Genomic DNA, 21,913 nt, shown 5'->3' with positions numbered 1-21,913 from the left:
TTTGGGTAACACTTAAGTCATTATCATCTCCTCTTTCCATTGTGTTTTTCTATGTGTCTTGGAAACAATGCATTCGTCAAACTTCAGACACAAGTGCTGAGTGCATAATCCATTTTGGCTTCCTCCAAACATCCCCAGTTTCTCAGATGTCAACCTCCAGCCAATTTGTATTACTTGACATGATATCAAGAAATGGCTGAAGGCACCGGATACTGTAAAGGCTATGGGTCCTGACAGCATTCCAGCAATAATGCGAACAAATTGCTCCAGAACTTTCCACATGCATTAGCAAGCTGTGTCAGTAGAGCAAGAACACTGGCATCGACCTAACAATATGGAAAATTTGCCCAGGTATGTCCTGTACACAAAAACCAGTACAAATCTAATTTGACTGATTACCACCCCATCTGTCTACTTTTGGTCAATAAGAAAGTGAAGGAAGGTGTGATCAACAAATCTATCGTGAAGCACTTACTTAGCAATAACCTCACAGATGCCCAGTTTGGATTCCTTCTTGGTTCAAACATGGACAAAAAAGCTGAATTCCAGAGATGAGTTGAGATTGACTGCCCTTGACAATATATTCCAATTTATAAGAAAAATTCCAAGGGATGAGCTCTCAATCCGCAGTTTAAATTTAAGAAAGCTTAAAGATAGTATCAAACTTAAAGAAAAATAGTCTGTAATTGTGCAGAGATAGCAAGGACTGCCAATGCTGGAGTCAGAGATAACACAGTATAGAGCTGGAGGAACACAGCAGGTCAGGCAGCATCAGAGAAGTAGGAAAGTTGACATTTCAGGTCGGGACCCTTCTTCAGAAATTCTTCATGTACAGAGATAGGTGATGAATTAACTCTACAGAGGTAGTGTACAGTAATGTGCAACTTTTATTTAAGGAAGTAAGGGTGCATTGGGAGCAGACTACTGCCTGGAATTAGCAGGTTGCCTTTTTGGAAAGTCTGGAGAGGATAGCTGTGTATCCACTGGCATTTAGAAGAGTAAGAGGCAACTTGATTGGAACATGCAAGATCCGGGTAGATGTGGATTGCATGTTTCTTACAGAGCTGCAAGTCTTTGGAGCTCCCATCCTGAAAATGTGGTGGTAACAGAGTCCTTGACTTGCTTTTTGAGGCAGTGTTCCAGAGATTATTGTTAAGCAAGGGTGTAAAACAGTTATCCGGGTTAGGTGAGGATGTGAATTTGAGATTACAATCAGATCAACAATGATCTTATGAAATGGTTGAATGGCCTATTCCAGCATCTTGTTTGTGTGGTTTATGTGAGACTTCACGGAAGGAAACTTGGATCCAAGAGATTACTTTTTGACAAACTAACAAAAGTTTATAGGATGATTCTTTATATGGAATATGGTAATTAGGTAAAAGCTGCTTTCGAACTCACTTCTTAAAAAATTCTGAATTCAATGTTGAAGAGGAAGCTTGTTCACAAAACTGAAATAATTAACATTAAAAAAATGTAAAATATTCCTAATAACATGTTCGGGGATATTGGTTTGAAAGTACCCAAGCTGATCAGGTTATGCAATTAAATAAACCTGTATTCAATAATAAATATATCTGAAAATTCAGCACCCTCACACTCAAAACCTGACTTTTCCAAATACCCTCACAATTTGATGAGCTGTAATTATTGATAGGTAAAATTATATTTCAAAAAGTGATAATGTAGAATATTACATTAAATTGCACTTTTTTTCTATCTACAACCTCTAGTATTCACTTTTTGTGATTCCTGTCCTGTCCTCACTAGTGGCTTGCGTCAGTTTGCTGTTGACCAGCAAGGATTTAGTTAACTTTGGAGAAAGAGGTAAAATTTAAGAGATTGGGACTATTGCCCTACAATAATGTACCAAGTGTGGCAGAATGACAGCAACTCTACTGCACTATATTTTTGTATTTTAAATTCAAAGCCAATATATATAGCAATGGTTTCTCAATCTGCTAGCACAGTTAAAACAGAATGTGCCTTTCAGATAGAAAAATACTTCTGTACATTTCTGATATGATCTTGTGTAATTCACCTGCTAGATTTGGATGCACAATCTGTTGTACACCACAATATTCTAGTATATTAAGGATTGTTCTGTATATGTCATTTCAAAGGTCAAAATGTCATTGAAGGTGTGTCTAAACCAAATTAAGAAGTTATTCCATTTGGAGAACGTTCTTTCCCAAAGCTAGATTCAAAACAAAACCACTTAGATGTTCTGTATGGTGAGAATTCTTCTCTATTCTTTTCCTGCTTCCTCTTTGGTCTTTCCCCAAGCAGAACTGTCATTTCATTTGAGATTCTACATAGTGGTTCCACTGTGATCCATGTGGGCTTTTCCTTGCTGCCACTGCACTGAGAAAGTGGGGCCTAGCTCTCCAGAGGAGCATCTTGTATTAGCCTTACTTACTGCCATATTTTGATGTTAGAACGAAGAAGGACTCAAGAATGAGAGTAATGTTGTTTCCACTGCAGCAGAATTGAATATTTTCCTGTTCCCAATGCATACTTTCTAACCAGCAGGTACCCCACTGCTCTGCATTGATACTGTTCTCTGACTTGCTGAAATGGATTGGAGTTGTGGCAGACTTGGCAGGATGCCAAAAATGGATGCTTCCTGGGCTCATGCTTTTTTTATTTGCCTATGGAATCTGAGCTTTGCTGGTAATGCCAGGTTTTAGTTCCCAACCTCTTTTATTTTTGTGCACGTTGTATTGTGGTTTTTTTCTTGAACTGCCGAAGTACAGATAGAGGAAACGGCATAGCAGTATTGTATTTGTATTAGTAATCCAGAATACCAGGCAATGGTTCTAGGTTTGGATATGTGTTCACACCAGCCATAGCAGATGGTGAAATTTGAATTCAACAAAAATAGAAAATTAAAAGCTAGCATAATAGCCCACCATTTATTGTCTCAAAAAACCCATCTGGTTCACTAATGTTTCTCAGCAAAGGAAATCTGTCATTATTACCTGCTCTGATTTACTTGTGACTCTGGACATGACTTTCTGGGCAATTAGAGGTGGGCAATAAATGCTGGCCTAGCCAGTGTTGGCACACCTCATGACCACATTTGGTGGTGAAAAATGTAGTTATCTATATACCCATTGTGCTGTTAAAGAGAATCTTATAGGATTCTAACCCATTGACGGTGAAGGAATGATGATGTATTTCCATAGTATGTGGCTTGAAGGGGAACATGCAGGTGCTGGTACTCCGACACATCAGTTGCTCTTGAAATATTGTGTTAGTTCTTAGCGTTACCTCAAGACTCCAAGCAGATCGGTGTTTATGGAGTCCATTGACCCAAAGTCTGTAATCTGAATTCGATACAACTCAGATCATTTGATTTGTTTATTTAAGCAGGAATAAAGAATTAGCCTAACAAAGATTCTTCAATACTAATAATATAATGCTTTGTCGTTGGCCACATGGACCTCTGCTTGCTTTTGGGATGTTTCACAACATTTGATGGAAGGAGTGTTATTTAGGTGGACATGTCACCTGGCAAACAATGCTATCCTGCAATGTAAAGTTGAATCCTGTGCTTCAAATTGTGCTCCAGTGGATTTCAAGAAACAAGAGAGGCTTGGATGATATCATTAATGATAATATAAAAGTAAAGTCACCATAGTCCTACAGGACCATAGGGCTGTCTCTGGATTGAGAGAGACAACTGGTGGTTGTTTATCCTGAGGGTTACCATGCCTCAGGCAAAGGAAGAGATGGAGAAAGAGAGTCTTTCATGGTAAATAACGTAGGAATTGAACCCACACTATCGACATCTCTCTGCATCACAAATAATCCATCCAGCTGACTGAGCTAACTGACCCCCATAATATAAACATATATAAAACATAATTTAAATGTAACTTGAAAAATATGTATTTTTCCCAAACAAAGATCAGCAGTAACATAGGAGAGTGTTGTATATGAAGATTATATGTCCCTGCTGAGGTATTTCTTTCCCAGACATTTATCTGTACTATAAAAGCTGTTAAATACAGACGGAGCAAGCACAGAGTGTCAAAATAAAATTGGAATGCTATTCATTTTAGTTGAAGTCCTGATGTTTGTTTACAGTTTGGCCTCCTGGAAGGTTTGCACAAGTAGGACATTTATTGACTAGCCAATCAATTTTTCTTTAAAATTTCAAACCCTCATTTAAATACTTACCATACAGAAACACATTTTTTAGTTTCAGCAGTCTGGCAGGATTTATAGAGAGAAAGCAGAGTTAATGTTTTGAGTCCGGTTCAGAACTTCAGTTAACTCTGTTTTCTCTCCACAAATGCTGCCAGACCTACTGAGTTCTTGAGCAATTTCTGTTTTTGTTTCAGATTTTCAGCATCCACAGTTCTTTGTTTTATTTTTGTTTGTTAAAAACTGACGTGGAGAACATTAGTTTGGGGGTGGTGAATTTTTTTGAAGCCTACGGGCGGAACTGAAGAAATATGTATGGGGTTTCTCAGAATGAATGATTTTATTTTTAATGTTCTCTTGTAGGAAATATGCATCACTGGCTGGTCCAGCATTTTCTACTGAACCCTTGCCCAGTAGTCGGTGGTGGTAAGCTGTCTTCTTGTCCAGTCCTTGGTGGATAGGTATACCCACGATTCTGTTAGAGAATGAGTTCCTCAAATTTGACCTAATGATGTAGCTCCAAGATAGGATGGAATATGCCTTTGATGGCAACTTGTAGATGATGGTGTTCCCGTGCATCATCTACCCTTGTTCCTCGAGGTGGTAGAGGTCACAAGTTTGGAGGGTGCTTTCGCAGGAACCTTGGTGAGTTGCTGCAATGCATCTTACAGATTGTACATACAAGGGTCACTGGTGTAGGAGTGAATATTGAAACTGGACGTAGTGCCATCAAGTGGGCTGTTCTGACATGGATATGTTGAGCTTCCTGAGTCTTGTTGGAGCTGTACTCATTTGGCAAGTGGAAAGTATTCCATCACAGCCCTCACTTGTGTATTGTGGATGATAGACAAGCAATGGAGACTGAGAAGATAGAGTTATTTGCCTAAGAAATTCAAGTCTCGCACCTGCTGTTCTAGCCACAAAATTTTATGTGGCTGATCCAGTTCTGTTTCTTGTAAGCTCCTGATATTGATAGTGGAGGATTCAGCGAAGTGAATTTCACTGGTCATCAACGGGAGATAGTTGAGCTCTCATTTGTTGGGGATGCCAATACCAAGTACTTGTGTGAGCTAAATATTACTTTTCACTTATCAGTTCCAGCATGAATGTTGTCCTTTGCAAAGCTATTGCAGAGCAATCCTCTTTAATATTTTACTCCCTTCGTCACCAGCACAATGTTGCAGCAGTATGCATCATCAGTAGGATGTGCTACAGTTGCTCACCAAGACTCCTTCGAAAGCACTTTCCAAACCTGCAACCTCTACCATTTGGAAGGACAGAGCAGCAGATGCAAGTTCCCTTTCAAGCCACATGCCATCTGGACTTCGAATATATCACCACTCCTCTACTGTCATGGGTCAAAATCCTGGAACTATCTTCCCAAATCCATTGTGAGGGTCTACACGCACACAGAACTGTAGCAGTTGAAGCTGGTGGCACACCTCCACCTTTCCAAGGCAGATAAAGGCAAACAATAAGTGCTGGCCTAGCCAGTGACATCTAATTCAATGAAAGAGTAAACATAAATGCAATGAAGTGCATGGAAATTGAAATATTCAGCACTATTACTAAGGTCCCATGTAAGCAGAGATCAGTTCCAAGCCTTGTGTTCTGCAGGTAGTACTAGTTACTGAATAATAAATGAATATTCATCTGTCTTACAATTAGCTTTTACTAGTCTAATATCTGTACTATGTTGGTTTAGATAAAACTTGGGCTTCAGATCCATCCTTCTTTATAACATAACTAGGTGAAAGGTTACTAAACATAGACATATCTTCAACAGATTGACCCTATAGTTTTTGAGGCTAATTCTAACTTAACCTAACTGGGAAATGTACATGATTGTGCGGAATGCTAGTTTCACACCTTGCCTGATTTTACTCTTCATTGAAACCAATGGAGAATGACATTGGGTGGGGTGTAGTAGCAGAGTTCCACCCAGTTCCATGGGTTTCTGAATAGGTGGATTATGACAAAATTGCCACCTTAGTTTCTGTGCTGACATTGTCTAATATTTAAATATTAATCCAGTAATTTTTTGTTTTGGGTGTATAAAAGCAGAGTCGTTTATTGTTTAAAATATTTCATCACGATCTGCCACAGCATAGTGAGATCCTTTTCAGATTAAAGTGTTCACTAGCTAGGTAACTGGCAGCTTTAGAAGCATTACACACGTTTGAAACATTTTAGCTCATGTCACTAAAACACGTAAGTATTGCAAAAATAAACAGATAGATGAGGAAAGACTGCTTAAGCTTGTTCCTAAGGGTTATGATGCACCTAACCATTATGACTGTCAGCGTCACCTCCCATTATGTAATTGTCTGCAATTAAATATGACATGACCCTTTCAGAGTGAAAATAAATAAGGAAGATTGTTGACCAACCCAGTGATTTTCTGTAGATTATCGTACCACTAGATCCAGAAGTGCTGTTACGCACAACTCAATAACTTTACTCCCACTACCAAATAATCTGTGGCACTTCTCATCTATTACCCCTCACGACTAAGTCATTCATGTCTCCAAACCCCGACCACTAAAGAGATTTTTAATCAGCCTGTTCAGAGAAATGTTATTACACACCTTTGGAGCAGGTGGGACCTGAACCTACGTCTCCTAATTCAGAGGTAGAGACACTCTCACTGCCCCACAAGAACCCTATGGTGCCCACTAAATGTGTTATGCCATATCTCCATGGGACTTGAATCCATACTGCCTAGTCCAATGGTGGGATACTATCTTTGAGAACATAAGAACATAGAACATAAGAACCAGGAGCAGGAGTAAACCACCTGGCCCTTCGAACCTGCACTGCCACTCAATAATATCATGGCTGATCTTTACATGGTTTCAGTTCCACTTACCACAGCCTCTCAACATAACACTTAATTTTTTGAATAGTAATGGAATTAAGTGTTCTTGCTTTAAAAGCATCCAATGAGGAAGTCTCAGCTATTTCACTGGGCAGGGAATTCCACAGATATACAATCCTTTGGGTGAAGAAGTTCCTTCTCAATTCAGTCCTAAATCTGCTTCCCCTAATTTTGAGGCTAAGACCTCATGTTTTAGTTTCACGTTTTGGTGGAAACAACCTCCCTGCTTCTATCTTATCTGTTGTGTACACAATTTTATATGTTTCTATAAGATTCCCCTCTTATTTTCTAAATTCTTCCAATGAATATAATCCCAATCTATTTAGCCTCTCCTCATAAGACAACCCCCTCGTCTCTGGAATCAACCTAGTGAATCTCCTCTGCACCCCCTCCAGTACCAGTACATCCTTTCTCAAGTAAAGAGAGCAAAACTGCAGCCAGTACTGCAGGTCTGGCCTCACCAGCATTCTATACAGCTGTAACATTACCTTCCTGCTTTTCAACTCAATTCCTCTAGCAATGAAGTACAACATTCCGTTTGCCTTCATAATTTACTGTTGTACCTGCAGACCAACCTTCTGCAATTCATGCACAAGGACACCCAGATCACAGCACAGCAGCATGCTGCAACTTTTTACTGTTCGAGTAAAAGTCCCCTTTACTGTTATCCCCACCAAAATGGATGACTTCACACTTATCAACATTGAATTCCATCTGCCAGACCTTCGCCCATTCACTTAAATTACCTATATCTATCTGCAAACTACCAGAGTCCTATGCACACTTTGCTCTGCCACTTATCTTAGTGTCATCCGCAAACTTTGACACACTAAACATGGTCCCCAACTCTAACTCCTATGTAAATGATAAACAATTGTTGTCCCAGCACTGATCCCTGAAGCATACCACTAGTCACTGTCCACAAACCAGAAAAGCACTCATTTATCTTCACTCTTTGCTTACTGTTAGTCAACAAATCGTCAATCCAAGCTAATACATTGCCTGTAATGCTGTGCCCCCTTATCTTATGCAGTAGCCTTTTCTGCGACACCTTGTCAAATGCCTTTTGGAAATCCAAATATACCACATCTACTAGGTCCCTGTTGTTGATCGCATTCATTATGTCTTCATAGAATTCCAGCAAATTAGTCAACCATGACCTGCCTTTCATGAACCCATGCTATAGCTGCTCAATGGGGCAATTTCCAACTAGATGTCTTGCTATTTCTTCCTTGATGATACATTCAACTATTTTCCTCACAACAGAAGTTAAGCTAACTGGCCTGTATTTGCTCATCTTTTGTCCACCTCCCTTTTTTGAACAGTGTTGTCGTAATGGCTTTTTACCAATCTGCTGGAACTGCCCCATAGTCCAGCAAATTTTGAAAATTACCACACATACATTTGCTATTACTCCTGCCATCACTTTTATTACCCTGGGATGCATTCCATCAGGACCAGGAAACTTGTCTACCTTTAGCTCCATTAACTTGCTCAACACTACGTCTTTTGGGATAATGATCATGTCTAGATCCTAACCTACCTTAGTGTCTTTATCATCAATTACTGGCAAGTTACTTATATCTCCACAGTGAAGACCAACACAAAATACCTGCTAAATACCTCAGCTATCTCCTCATTTCCCATTATTAAACCCCCCTTTTCATCCCCTAAAGGACCAGCGTTTATCTTAGCCATCCTTTGTTGGATAGTTATAGAAACTTTATCTGTCTTTATATTCTGAGCTAGTTTAGTCATATAACCTATCTTTACTTTATAGCATTTTCTGTGGCTTTCTGTTGATCTTTAAAGCTTTCCCAGTCTTGTACTTTCCCACTGGTCTTTGCCACTTTGTATGCCTTTATCTTTCAATTTAATAGCCTCCTTTATTTCCTTTTGACACCCATGGCTGATTACCCCTTTTCCTACAGTCCTTCCTTTTCACCAGTATACACTTTTACTGAGCATTTTGAAAAATTGCTTTGAAAGTCCTTCACTGTTGCTCAACTCTCCCTCCATAAAATCTTTGCTTTCAGTCTACTTTAGTCAACTCCTCCCTCATCCTTTTGTAGTTTCCTTTGTTTAAGCACAGGACCCTGATATTGGATTTATCTTCTCACTTTCAGTCTGTATTCTAAATTCAACCATACTGTGACCGCTCCTTACAAGAAGATCCCTAACAACGAGATCATTAACTATCCCTGTCTCATTACACAGGACCAGATCTAGGATAGCTTCCACCCTCGTTGTTTCCTTTACATACTGTTCAAGAAGACTACTGCAGATATGCTCAATTAACTCCTCCTCAAGACTGCCTTGACTGACCTGGTTTGTCCAATCGACATGTAGATTAAAATCCCCCACAATAATTGCTGTACCATTTTTACAGACATTAGTTACTTCTTTGTTTATTGTACACCTCAATGTGATGTTTTTATCTGGTGGTCTATAGACTACACCTACCAGTGACGTTTTCTTCTTAGAATATCTAATTTCCACCCAAATAGGTTCAACCTTATTCTCCATAGAACTTGTATCATCTCTCACTACTGCCCTGATGTCAACCTGAAATATCAAAGCTACACCACCTCCCTTACCTTCTTGTCTGTCCTTCTGAATGGTCTGATACCCCTGCATATTTAACTCGCAGTTGTGACCATCCTGCAACCATATCTCCATAATGGCTACTAAATCATATTAATTTGCCATAATTTGTGCTGTTAATTCATCTACCTTGTTTCAAATGATACAATCACTTAGGGGAAGTGCCAAAATGCTAGTTTTTATATCTTCAGTCTGGATTCTAACATCTCCATTAATATCTCCTGAGCTTTCCTTCCTGTTAACTTCCTTCACAGTCCTAGATGTAATTAAACCCTCCTGCATAAATATTACCATTATATTTCCTGTTGTTTTCCACATTCCCTAGTTTAAAATCCTAGTGAACCCCCAATTTTCCTTTTCGTTAGAACACTGGTTCCAGAATCGTCCAGGTGGAGACTGTCCCAACGGTGCGGATCCGTCTAGTTCCAAAACTGATGCCAATGCCCATTGAAATGGAACACCCGTCTTTTCCACATGACTCCTTTTAGCCATGTGTTTACTTCCCCAATTTTCTTATCCCTATGCCAATTTGCACACAGCTCAGGTAGTAATCCAGAGATAATAACCCTTGAGGATCTGTTCCTTAATTTCATTCCTGGTGCTTGATAATCCCCAAACAAGTCCTCCTTTCCTAGCCTTGCCTATATTGTTTGTCACAGTGTGGGCCACAACATTTGGATCCTTGTCCTTCTGCTCAAATATCCTTTCAACCCAATCAGAGATGTGCCTCACCCTTGCACCAGGCAGGCAAAACACCAAACAGAACTCTCGATCCTGCTTACTCTCAAGACTCCTAATTATAGAGTCCTCTGCAACCAGTACTTGCCTTTTTGCTCCCTGCTCTTGAATTGCGTCCTGTACCAAGATGCAATGGTCAGTTGGCTCATCCTTCCAACAGTCCTTCTCATCCTCGCAGAGAGAAAGTACCTCTTTCCTGTTGGACAAGTTCAAGAACTGAGGCTCTTTCTTCATTCCTGAATTCAGGATTCCCCTACCTGCCTCACTTGCAATCACCCCCTGCTATCCCTGATCACTGACTGACTGAATTTCAAGTACTTAATCCACCAAGTATGACCACTTCCTGAAAGAAAGCATCCAGGTACTTTTTCCCCCTCCCGAATATGCTGCAGTTTTTGAAGCTTTGAGCGGAAGTTCTTCCAGCAACCAATGCTTGCTGCAAATGTTGTCACTGCAGTTCGCAATGGGAACAGCCAGCTCCCACATCATACAGCTACAGGACATCACCTGCCCAGGCATCTCTACATTTAATTAAGTTATTAGTTAGTTAATCCCAGTTAGTTAATTTGTTTATCAGTTCTGGAGTGTCCTTTTTAAATTTAGAATCCTATAGTGACCACTAAATATTTTTAACCAACCTGTTCAGAGATATTATTACACATCTCTAGAACAGGTGGGACTTGAATCCAGACCTGCTGATCCAGAAGGAGGAACACTCCAAATGAAACACAAAAGCCCCTGTGTGAAGCTCTGCTGAAGGATCTAGTCCCGAAACATCAGCTTTTGTGCTCCTAAGATACTGCTTGGCCTGCTGTGTTCATCCAGCTTCACACTTTGTTATAGAACATAGAACATAGAACAGTACAACACAGAACAGGCCCTTCAGCCCACAATGTTGTGCCGACCATTGATCCTCATGTATGCACCCTCAAATTTCTGTGACCATATACATGTCCAGCAGTCTCTTAAATGACCCCAATGACCTTGCTTCCACAACTGCTGCTGGCAACGCATTCCATGCTCTCACAACTCTCTGCGTAAAGAACCTGCATCTGACATCCCCTCTATACTTTCCACCAACCAGCTTAAAACTATGACCCCTCGTGCTAGCCATTTCTGCCCTGGGAAATAGTCTCTGGCTATCAACTCTATCTATGCCTCTCATTATCTTGTATACCTCAATTAGGTCCCCTCTCCTCCTCCTTTTCTCCAATGAAAAGAGACCGAGCTCAGTCAACCTCTCTTCATAAGATAAGCCCTCCAGTCCAGGCAGCATCCTGGTAAACCTCCTCTGAACCCTCTCCAAAGCATCCACATCTTTCCTATAATAGGGCGCCCACAACTGGACGCAGTATTCCAAGTGCGGTCTAACCAAAGTTTTATAGAGCTGCAACAAGATCTCACGACTCTTAAACTCAATCCCCCTGTTAATGAAAGCCAAAACACCATATGCTTTCTTAACAACCCTGTCCACTTGGGTGGCCATTTTAAGGGATCTATGTATCTGCACACCAAGATCCCTCTGTTCCTCCACACTGCCAAGAATCCTATCCTTAATCCTGTACTCAGCTTTCAAATTCGACCTTCCAAAATGCATCACCTCGCATTTATCCAGGTTGAACTCCATCTGCCACCTCTCAGCCCATCTCTGCATCCTGTCAATGTCCCGCTGCAGCCTACAACAGCCCTCTACACTGTCAACGACACCTCCGACCTTTGTGTCGTCTGCAAACTTGCTGACCCATCCTTCAATTCCCTCGTCCAAGTCATTAATAAAAATTACAAACAGTAGAGGCCCAAGGACAGAGCCCTGTGGAACTCCACTCACCACTGACTTCCAGGCAGAATATTTTCCTTCTACTACCACTCGCTGTCTTCTGTTGGCCAGCCAATTCTGTATCCAAGCAGCTAAGTTGCCCTGTATCCCATTCCTCCTGACCTTCTGAATGAGCCTACCATGGGGAATCTTATCAAATGCCTTACTGAAGTCCATATACACCACATCCACAGCTCGACCCTCATCAACCTTTCTAGTCACATCCTCAAAAAACTCGATAAGGTTTGTAAGGCATGACCTACCCCTCACAAAGCCGTGTTGACTGTATTTGATCAAGCCATGCTCTTCCAGATGGTCATAAATCTTATCCCTCAGAATCCTTTCTAACACCTTGCAGATGACAGACGTGAGACTTACCGGTCTATAATTGCCGGGGATTTCCCTATTTCCTTTCTTGAAGAGAGGAATTACATTTGCCTCTCTCCAGTCCTCAGGTACGACTCCAGTGGAGAGCGAGGATGCAAAGATCTTCGCAAGTGGCGAAGCAATTGCATTTCTCGCTTCCCAAAGCAGCCGAGGACAAATCTGATCCAGGCCTGGCGACTTGTCAATCTTAATGTTTGACAAAATTTTCAGCACATCAGCTTCGTCTATCTCTATCCATTCCAGCATGCACACCTGCTCTTCAAAGGTTTCATTCACTACAAAGTTGGTTTCTTTCGTAAAGACAGAAGCAAAAAACTCATTTAGGGCTTCCCCTACCTCCTCAGGCTCCACACACAAGTTCCCTATGCTATCCCTGATCGGCCCTACTCTTTCTTTGACCATTCTCTTATTCCTCACGTAAGTGTAAAATGCCTTTGTGTTTTCCCGGATTCCTTCTGCCAAGCCTTTCTCGTGCCCCCTCCTGGCTCTCCTCAGACCATTTTTGAGCTCCTTCCTTGCCTGCATGTAATCCTCTCTAGCTGAACTTGACCCTAGCTTCCTCCACCTTATGTAAGCTACCTTCTTCCTTTTCACTAGAAGCTCCACCGCTCTCGTCATCCAAGGTTCCTTAATCTTACCCCTTCTTGCCTGTCTCAGAGGGACATATTTACTCATCACTCCCAACAACTGTTCCTTAAACCGTCTCCACATGTCTATAGTTCCCTTACCATGGAACAACTGCTCCCAGTCCATGCTTCCTAACTCATGTCTAATCGCATCATAGTTTCCTCTTCCCCAATTAAATATCCTCCCATTCTGCCTAATCCTCTCCTTCTCCATAGCTATGTAGAATGTGAGGCAGTTATGGTCACTATCACCAAAATGCTCTCCCACCACAAGATCTGATACCTGCCCCGGCTCGTTTCCGAGCACCAAGTCTAGAATGGCCTCTCCCCTCGTCGGCCTGTCAACGTACTGCGTTAGGAAACCCTCCTGAACACACCTTACAAAAACAGCTCCATTCAAATCTTCTGCTCCAAGGAGGTTCCAATCAATATTAGGAAAGTTAAAGTCACCCATTACAACAACCCTACTGCGTGCACACTTTTCCAAAATCTGTCGACCTATGCTTTCTTCAATCTCCCTGCTGCTATTGGGGGGCCTGTAGTAAACCCCTAACGAGGTGACTACCCCCTTGCTGTTCCTAATTTCCACCCAGTCTCGGATTCTCCAGCTTCTGCAGTTCCCATTATCTCTGAGCCCCTATGTGACTACTAGATGTTAACCCTAAAAATAACTATCACTTGTTTCTTATTTTCATTTGGTCTCAGTGATTACCAGATCTCAAGAGGTGATAACGCTGACCACAGTAAAGAGCTTCTCCAGCTCCCTTTTGATCTGGTGGCAATTAACCTGCAAAAGCTGACATTTTATTCAAACTATTGATAATCCTCTATGTACACGAGTTCCTGGTATTTTACCTAGTTCTCAGCTGGCGAAGCTTGTACATATGACCCCACATGTTTTCCTAACATACTTTGTTAAAATAGTCTGTCCAAACCAATGTAATGCAGTCACTTCATAACTTGTAATTCTCTTGAAATTTGTTTCTAAGAATGCGATTATCTACACTTATTGTGAAAATGAAGGATTTTTATTGTAACAATTATTCTAGATGACCACTTTAAGCCTTTTCCAGAGCTTCAGTGTTATGTATCATGTGAGAGACTGAAGCTGATGTGAGTATTCTACATGAGGTTTAACCAGATATTCTCCAATTGTTCTTGTAGTTTTGTAGAATACATCCTGTACGTTCTAGTTTTCTATTTCCATTTACAAAAAATGGGAGCAATAATTATGCATCATAAGGATTTCATGTTTTATAAAGCCTAGTCATGGTGTTAATACTCTTAGGTTGTGTATTTAAGTGCCTTCCCAGAGGGTTGACACACAATCTAGGTTAATGCATCTTTGTGTTCCTAAGGAAGTGTTGCATTGCTAGTTGTGCCATCTGTTGTAAGAAGTGTTATGCTAAGATTTTTTTCTGACTTCAACTGGATGTTACAAATCCAAGCCATGATATGGAGGTGCTGGTGTTGGACTGGGGTAGTCAAATTCAAATGTCCATGACACCAGATAATTGTCCAACAGGTTGAAGTGACTTCACTTGACAAAGGACCAGCACTTTGAAAGCTTGTGATTCCAAATAAATTTCAGACCATAACCCAGTATCATGTGAGTTCTGACCAAATCCAAGGAGGATTGAATGTGTGGTAACAAGGTGTAGACTTGAACGAACACAGCAGGAAAAGCAGCATCAGAGGAGCAGGAAAGCTGACATTTCGGGCCTAGACCTTTCTTCAGAAATGCTCCATTAGTTGCTGACAGAAACTTCTTTACTGAACAGGTCTATGAAACCGATTTTTGACATTTATATTCCAATGAAAACTTTAGGAACAGTTGACGTAAGGGAAGTAAAGGTGAAAAAGATACTGTGCTGATTGTACTAATAGAATCCGGTTGGCATAGACAATTTCTGAAGAAGGGTCTAGGTCCGAAATGTCAGCTTTCCTGGTCCTCTGATGCTGCTTGACCTGCTGTGTTCATCCAGCTCTACACATTGTTGTCTAGGATTGAATATGTGCTCCCTCTTCCAATATTTAGCCCTCAAGTAATATTCTTAAAACTGATGATCTGGTCATAATCTCAGTGTTTTTGTCATAGAAACATAGAAAATAGGAGCAGAAGTAGGCCATTTGACCATTCAAGCGTACTCCAGATTCATTATGACCTTGGCTGATGATCTAACTCACTAGCCTGTTCTTGTTTATCTTCATATCCTTTGATCCCTTTAGTCCCAAGTACTATGCTCAACTCCTTGTTGAAATCATACTATGTTTTAGACTTGATTGCTCTGTATGGTAGCGAATTCCACAGGCTCACCACTCTCTAGGTGAAGAAATTTCTCCACACCTCAGTTGTAATGATTTACTCTGTAACCTTAGACCGTAACCCCTGGTTCTGGACTTCCTTATTGTCAGGAACATCTTGCTTCGTGCAAAGGAGTGGCCATGTTTCCTATATCACAATGGCATTTTGTTTCAAAATATCTTATTGGCTGTAGGAAACATCCTGAAATTCCATTAAGCTCTACCTAAATGCAACTGTTTTGTTAATCCACAGATTTTAATTCTGTAGGAAATTTGGCGTACACACTTTTGGCATTAAACCTGCCCATATGTCTGACATTCAATTTATCTGTATAAATTGATAGCTGCCAGATGTGGGCTCATTTCCAAATCACATTTTGGTCAGTTTATAGTCGTGCTGCCTCACCAAGGGCTCTAACACTAGCAGAAATTTTTTTTGCGATGTTTGTTCATCAGTGCTCACCTTTGACTAGAACACTAACATTGCTCACAAAGAATATCAGGCCTAATGTGGATCCTTGCTAAACTTTGTTCAACACAAAACCCTCTATCTACATGATAATCTATTTGAGCTATGATGCACTCTCCCCTCCCACAGCTATATAATCAGGTAGATATTGCACAGCGCACAGTCGAAAGTTTTTGGAGAATTATAGTACAATGCCTAAAATCCAACTACTCAAAAACACATTAACCCAAAGCTGGCCATTTATAAAAAAGTTACATTTCATATGGTACTTAACAGTAACTTGGACTTACTTGGACAATTGTTCTTTGTATTCGTTGTTAGCTGCAGGTTGGTTTTTCCACTTTCATTGCCAGTCTAGATCCAACACTCTGGTTGATGACACTCAATGCCACCTAACCCACTAAACACAGTCTGACCAACTGTCATTGCCATTCTCTTTGTACAGTACTACCCCACAATAACAGACACTAAGTTTTAACACAAAAGTGATAATAGCACATTATGTGAAAATGGTCAGCCAATACCCGATGGGTAACAGTGCAAAAGGGCAACAAAATTCCTTGTCTATAGCTAAGAGAGTATATTTTTTCCAGAAATTACATGGAGGTATGTCTGTGAGAAAACTAAGTAAGGAGTATGGCTGGTTCACCTTCACTTAAAATTTAAAGAAGCTCAAATGCCAGATTGTCCAACATTATGATAAAAGTTACTTTTAGAAAAAAATGAATAAATAAAAAGCTATACCTGAACCTAAAAGTGATGATATAGACAAAACGATGATAGAGTGGCTCTATAGAGAAGTGAAAGGACACCATTCACTGGACCACTGTGATTAAGCAAGCCAAGATTTCCCAGGGTGAACTGAATAATTCAACTCTGAGATTATGCTTCAGGTTGGTTAATCAAATTTAAAAGGCATCTTTTAATAAGGCAATTAAAATGTTCGGAGATAAAACCTCAGCAAATTATGAGACAGTTGACAATCACATAGTAAAATTAGCTTCATTAGTTGCTGACAGAAAGTTCTTTACTGAACAGATCTATAAAACCAATTTTTTTTGACATTATATTCCAATGAAAACTCTAGGAACAGTTGACGTGAGGGAAGTAAAGGTAAAAAAAGATACTGCGCTGATTGTACTAGTAAACTCGGGTTGGCGCAGACGAGTTGGGCCGAAGGGTCGGTTTCCATGCTGTATGACTCTATGACCGATGACTCAGAGTCATAAGCTGATGTATGTGGGAGAAGATGTTTCAAAGGCAAGACTACTTCCATTCATTATTATGCTAAAAGAGAACCGAGATAACCAAGTTTAAAATGGTTTCAGAAGTACTTTGTTTCCAAGTATTGCACACATTATAAGTCGGTTCGACTTCATGAAATCATGAGATCATAGTAGTTCACAGTTCAGAAGGAGGCCATTCAACCCATTATATCTGTACCAGCTCCCAGCTAGTTCTATTCTCCAATCCTATCTTCATAGCCCTCTTAAATTTATTACTTTCAAATATATATAAAGAGCTCTTTTCAAACCTTCAATGGAATCTGCCTCCACCGCTCTTCCAGGCAAATCATAACAACTTTCTCTGAGTAAAGAAGTTTCTCCTCATCTCATTCCTACCTCTCTTGCTGACAGTCTTGAAATTGTGACCCCCTAGTTACTGACATACCAACCAGAGGAAACAGAATGTCCTTCTTCACTGCTTCAAAATCATAATTTTGAACATTTCAATCTTCTTGGCCCCAAGGAGAATAAACCTGATTTCTTTAATCTTGTATCTAAAATCCCTCATTTCTGGTACCATTGTAGTAAATCTCCTTTGAACTCTCTCCAGGGCTTTAACATCCTTCCTTAAATAAGGTGCCCAAAGCAGAATGCAACACTCCAGATGTGATTGGTACATTGTTGCTTGACAATTGCTCGGAGCATCCTGATGCTGAAATCTCATGAAAGACAACAGCCAGAATCTTATAAGGATCTGAGTGATTTGGGCTATAATAGGATCAGTGGGAGAATCAATGAAATGTCCAATCTCGACTTTGGAAATGCATGTTCCAACTTTTATGCTTCTGACAAATGGCATTGTGAGTTTCTCACCAGGCAGTGGTGAGTTGCCAATTAAGGGGGATTATTGCTCATTAGATGCATTATGAATGGCACTCTTGCCTTGTTAAGTTTGGCATTGGTACCCAGCGTTTGTCAACTCCTCACATCCATCATGGCATCCCTGCGATATATTTACAGGCTGCTCAGGAACTACATGCTTAAGGAGCAGGACTCACTAGTAACAGCATTGATAGGCTGCAGCGAAGATGTTTTGCATGGAGGATCAGGCACACGGCTCACTGGACCAGGCTGCCTTTCAGGGCTGCAACTGTGATGTCCCTCACACGATCAGGTAACCAGCCAAGGGTTCTATATAATGAATGCTGATTTGGAATAATGTACTGTAGGGCTCAAACACTGATGGAACTGTAACCTAGTTGGAAGTCAATTTGTACAGGAGGGTAGTGACAGTAGAAAAATGTGAAACACACTACTGAAGCAGCAAAAATGCAGAAAAAATGAGCAATAGGGAATTTCTGTTGCTATATCTTTAACCCTTTGTTTTATTGTGGGCCATTCCTTCTATGGGCTGGTGGTAATGCATTCCAGTAATGGTTCGCATGCAGTATTGTTGACTCATTACTAAGCTTCATTGTTCTGTGTGATGGTGTACAACTCCCAACTCTGAATTTATCTGGATTTTAAGTGTATTTGCAAATTTAGTAGAGCTGCTGTACTTTTCGTTTTGTTTGGACAGTATTTGTAAAAGTGTCCAATAGTCCATTAGGATTCTTAACCTGATTGTACACATGCTCTCAGTTTTACAGGTTGAGAAAATGGAATTGTTTACATTAAAAGCATTTCTCTGCCTTGGTGGCATAGAGAAATTGTGGCAAATATAAGCTTTCTGGAACATGTTTCAATGGGACAAGGCAGAGATTCATTTTCAGAGGAAATGTGTGGTCTGATGCATGGTGCTAATTACACAGCAGCACTTTGTCGTTTTTCTTATCTTAAACTAGATAATGTTCCACTCTATTTTTTAATGCTATAATTATGATGGTATGGTGCAATAATGACAGTAATTCCTGAGGCATGCTGAGCTGCTGCAGTGGGTGTAACATTTTTAAAGAGGGATACCTACTTGGCTTAAATTCACTGTTCTAGTCAGCAGAAATTTAACATTTTATCCAACAAAATAGCACAGAAATTGTCAGCTTCTATCACCCTTCTAATGAATAGAATACTACCCCAAAACATTGTACAACTGAAACTCAACTCTACAAGCCTGACTCCAACGGCAATCATGTGTGGCTGTGCCACGAATTACCTAGATTAAATCTGTCAAATTTCTTCCCTAAACCTCTACTTTTCTGTTAAACTGTTCCTTTAACCTATCCTCTTGGCCATGCTTCAGGTCACCTAGCCTAATATCTCTTCAACTGGTTTGTTGTCAAATTTTGTTTGATAGTTTTATACAATCTGCCTTACCACATTTAAGGCACTATATAAATGCAAATTAGTTTTTTTGGCTCACCTAATTCTGATCACTAATGAGCAGGCTTTGATTAATGAAGGCACTTGCTAAATGTAATCAGTATTTGTGCTAGAGGAGGTCCATAGATATTTATCAGCAGTCTTCATGATAGCAGACATGAATGGCATTTCAAAAGGACTAAATCATCAAGGGGCAAAATGGAGTGAGGAAATAAATACAATAACTATCTCTAGGAAAAAAACGTTCTACAGAAATTAATGGGGCTGAAGACCAGTTGGTCCCCTGGACTGGATTATATTGCATGCTAAAGTCTGAAAGAAAGTAGTTACAGAGATAGTGAATGCACTGGCAGTAAGCTTCCAGGATTCTAGAACAGGTGCAGCGGATCAGAAAAATGCCAACATTATATCTTTACTTAAAAAGGGATGGAGACAAAATACAGATGATTAAAGGTCAGGTACATCTGTCATTGGAAAAATGTTAAAAGTCTATTATAAAAGATGCCATGGCAGAGCATTTAGAAATACATAAGATGATACAAAGCAGAGTCAGCATGACTTTGCGAAGGGGATATCAGGCATGACAAATCTATTAAAATTCTTTCTGGAGGTGACGAGCAGAATAGATTAAGTACCACAAATTAGGCCATTTAATGCGTCCCCAAGCCTCCGCTTGGATTCCCCAATGTAGAGGAAACCACAGCGGGTACAGCGGATGCAGTATACCACGTTGGCAGATGTGCAGGTGAAATCTACTTGATGTGGAAAGTCATCTTGGGGCCTGGGATGGGGTTGAGGGAGGAGGTGTGGGGGCAAGTGTCGGAAGTAGTGCCAGTTGTGGGGTCAGAGGGGAGTGTGGACCGCTTTGCAGAAATATTTTAACTTCCCCTCCCATTCCTTACATGACATGCCCATCCTGGGCCTCCAGCAGTGCCATAATTATGCTACCCGTAGGTTGCAGGAACAGCAACTCATATACCGCTTGGGAACCCTGCAGCCCAATGGTATCAATGTGGATTTCACAAGCTTCAAAATCTCTCCCCCCCCCCCCCCCCCCACTACATCCCAAAACGAGCCCAGCTTGTCCCTGCCTCCCTAAACTGTTCTTCCTCTCACCTCTCCCCTCGTCCCACTTCAAGCAGTTCCTCCATTTCCTACCTACTAACCTCATCCCACCCCCTTGACCTGTCCATTCTCCCCGGACTGACCTATCCCCTCCCTACCTCTCCACCTATCTTCTCCTCCATCCATCTTCGATCTGCCTCCCCCTCTCTCCCTATTTATTTCAGAACCCTCTCCCCATCCCCCTTTTCTGATGAAGTGTCTGGGCCCAAAATGTCAGCTTTTGTGCTCCTAAGATGCTGCTTGGCCTGCTGTGTTCATCCAGCTCCACACTTTGTTATCTCGGACTCTCCAGCATCTGCAGTTCCCATTATCTCTGAATACTACGATGATTTTGGTAACTCTATACAATGAAAGGCCGGGAGAAGGTCTGGAGGAGAGGAGTTTAAAATGAGACTGAAAACAAATCTTTGTTTAAATAAATGTGGATGCAAGATATAGAAAAATGTTATAACTTAGATTAAGCCATTCGCCTTATAATTGCATTACTTCTCTTAAAAAATATAGTCAAGTCAATTTGAAGGAGGAACAAATCATATAAATTGCCAATTTGTAACTGCCCCAAATTAAATTCATCCCCATGAGATAACCATGGAGAATGCTGGAGAAACTCCAACATTTGCAGAGAGAGAAACAGAATGAAAATTGCAAGTTCAGTGTGACTGTTCTTCAAAACTCTTTAGACAGGATGAATTTAGTTTATGCTTGGACAAATATAAGTTAATCATGTCCAGTGTAATACACATTCCACCAATGCCAATCTAGAAGCAATTAGTGAACAAGCCAATACTCAAGATGGGATATGGTTCGATCAACATATTAATTTATAAAGACAGATTGTGCTTGCCATTCTAATAGACTTCTTAAAAAATAACATAGAGGCTACTTAAGTAAGTATATTAGCTGTGTTTTGATGTAGGCTCTCAAGAAGTGCTTAATAATGTGGAATTTGGGGAATGTGTTCCTGAAGACAGGTATGGAGGCTGGAGGGCATACAGTAAATGAATGGGGTAAAACAGTTTCTCCAAATAGGAGGCTCTTTGAGTAATATTCCATAGGTTTTACATTTGGGTCATTCATTTTAAAGGTTGACAAATGTGCAGTTCAAAATATTGAAATTTGCTGATGGCAAGTTTAAATGCTTTTGTAAACTGAGACAATAAGGCAAATATTGTGTGTTTGTGTCACGGTTAAAAGAATAAATTGTACAAAATTGTACACAAAATATTCAGTACACAATGTAATTTAACGAAACTGTAAAAAGCATTATCT

The 21,913-nt window shown here is 40.4% G+C and overlaps 1 protein-coding gene across 3 annotated transcripts in view; it reads left to right on the top strand.

The window, feature by feature from the left end:
• arhgef3 (Rho guanine nucleotide exchange factor (GEF) 3) overlaps positions 1–21,913 on the top strand; it is a 310,123-nt gene that overhangs the window by 20,294 nt on the left and 267,916 nt on the right. The window contains exon 1 of one of the 3 annotated variants that reach the window (XM_059649896.1): positions 18,274–18,374. The exons of the other annotated variants lie outside the window; for them this stretch is intronic. Coding sequence (XP_059505879.1) covers positions 18,289–18,374 — 86 coding nt within the window. The 5' untranslated portion in view covers positions 18,274–18,288. Of the gene's footprint in view, positions 1–18,273; positions 18,375–21,913 lie in introns of those variants that run through there. 3 annotated transcript variants of the gene reach the window in all.

The sequence above is a fragment of the Stegostoma tigrinum genome, chromosome 11 (assembly GCF_030684315.1).
Source record: "Stegostoma tigrinum isolate sSteTig4 chromosome 11, sSteTig4.hap1, whole genome shotgun sequence".
In the NCBI taxonomy this organism is placed as follows: Eukaryota; Metazoa; Chordata; class Chondrichthyes; order Orectolobiformes; family Stegostomatidae; genus Stegostoma; species Stegostoma tigrinum.
Note: the sequence above shows the minus strand (reverse complement) of the source record. Positions and strands in the feature narration are given on the sequence as shown.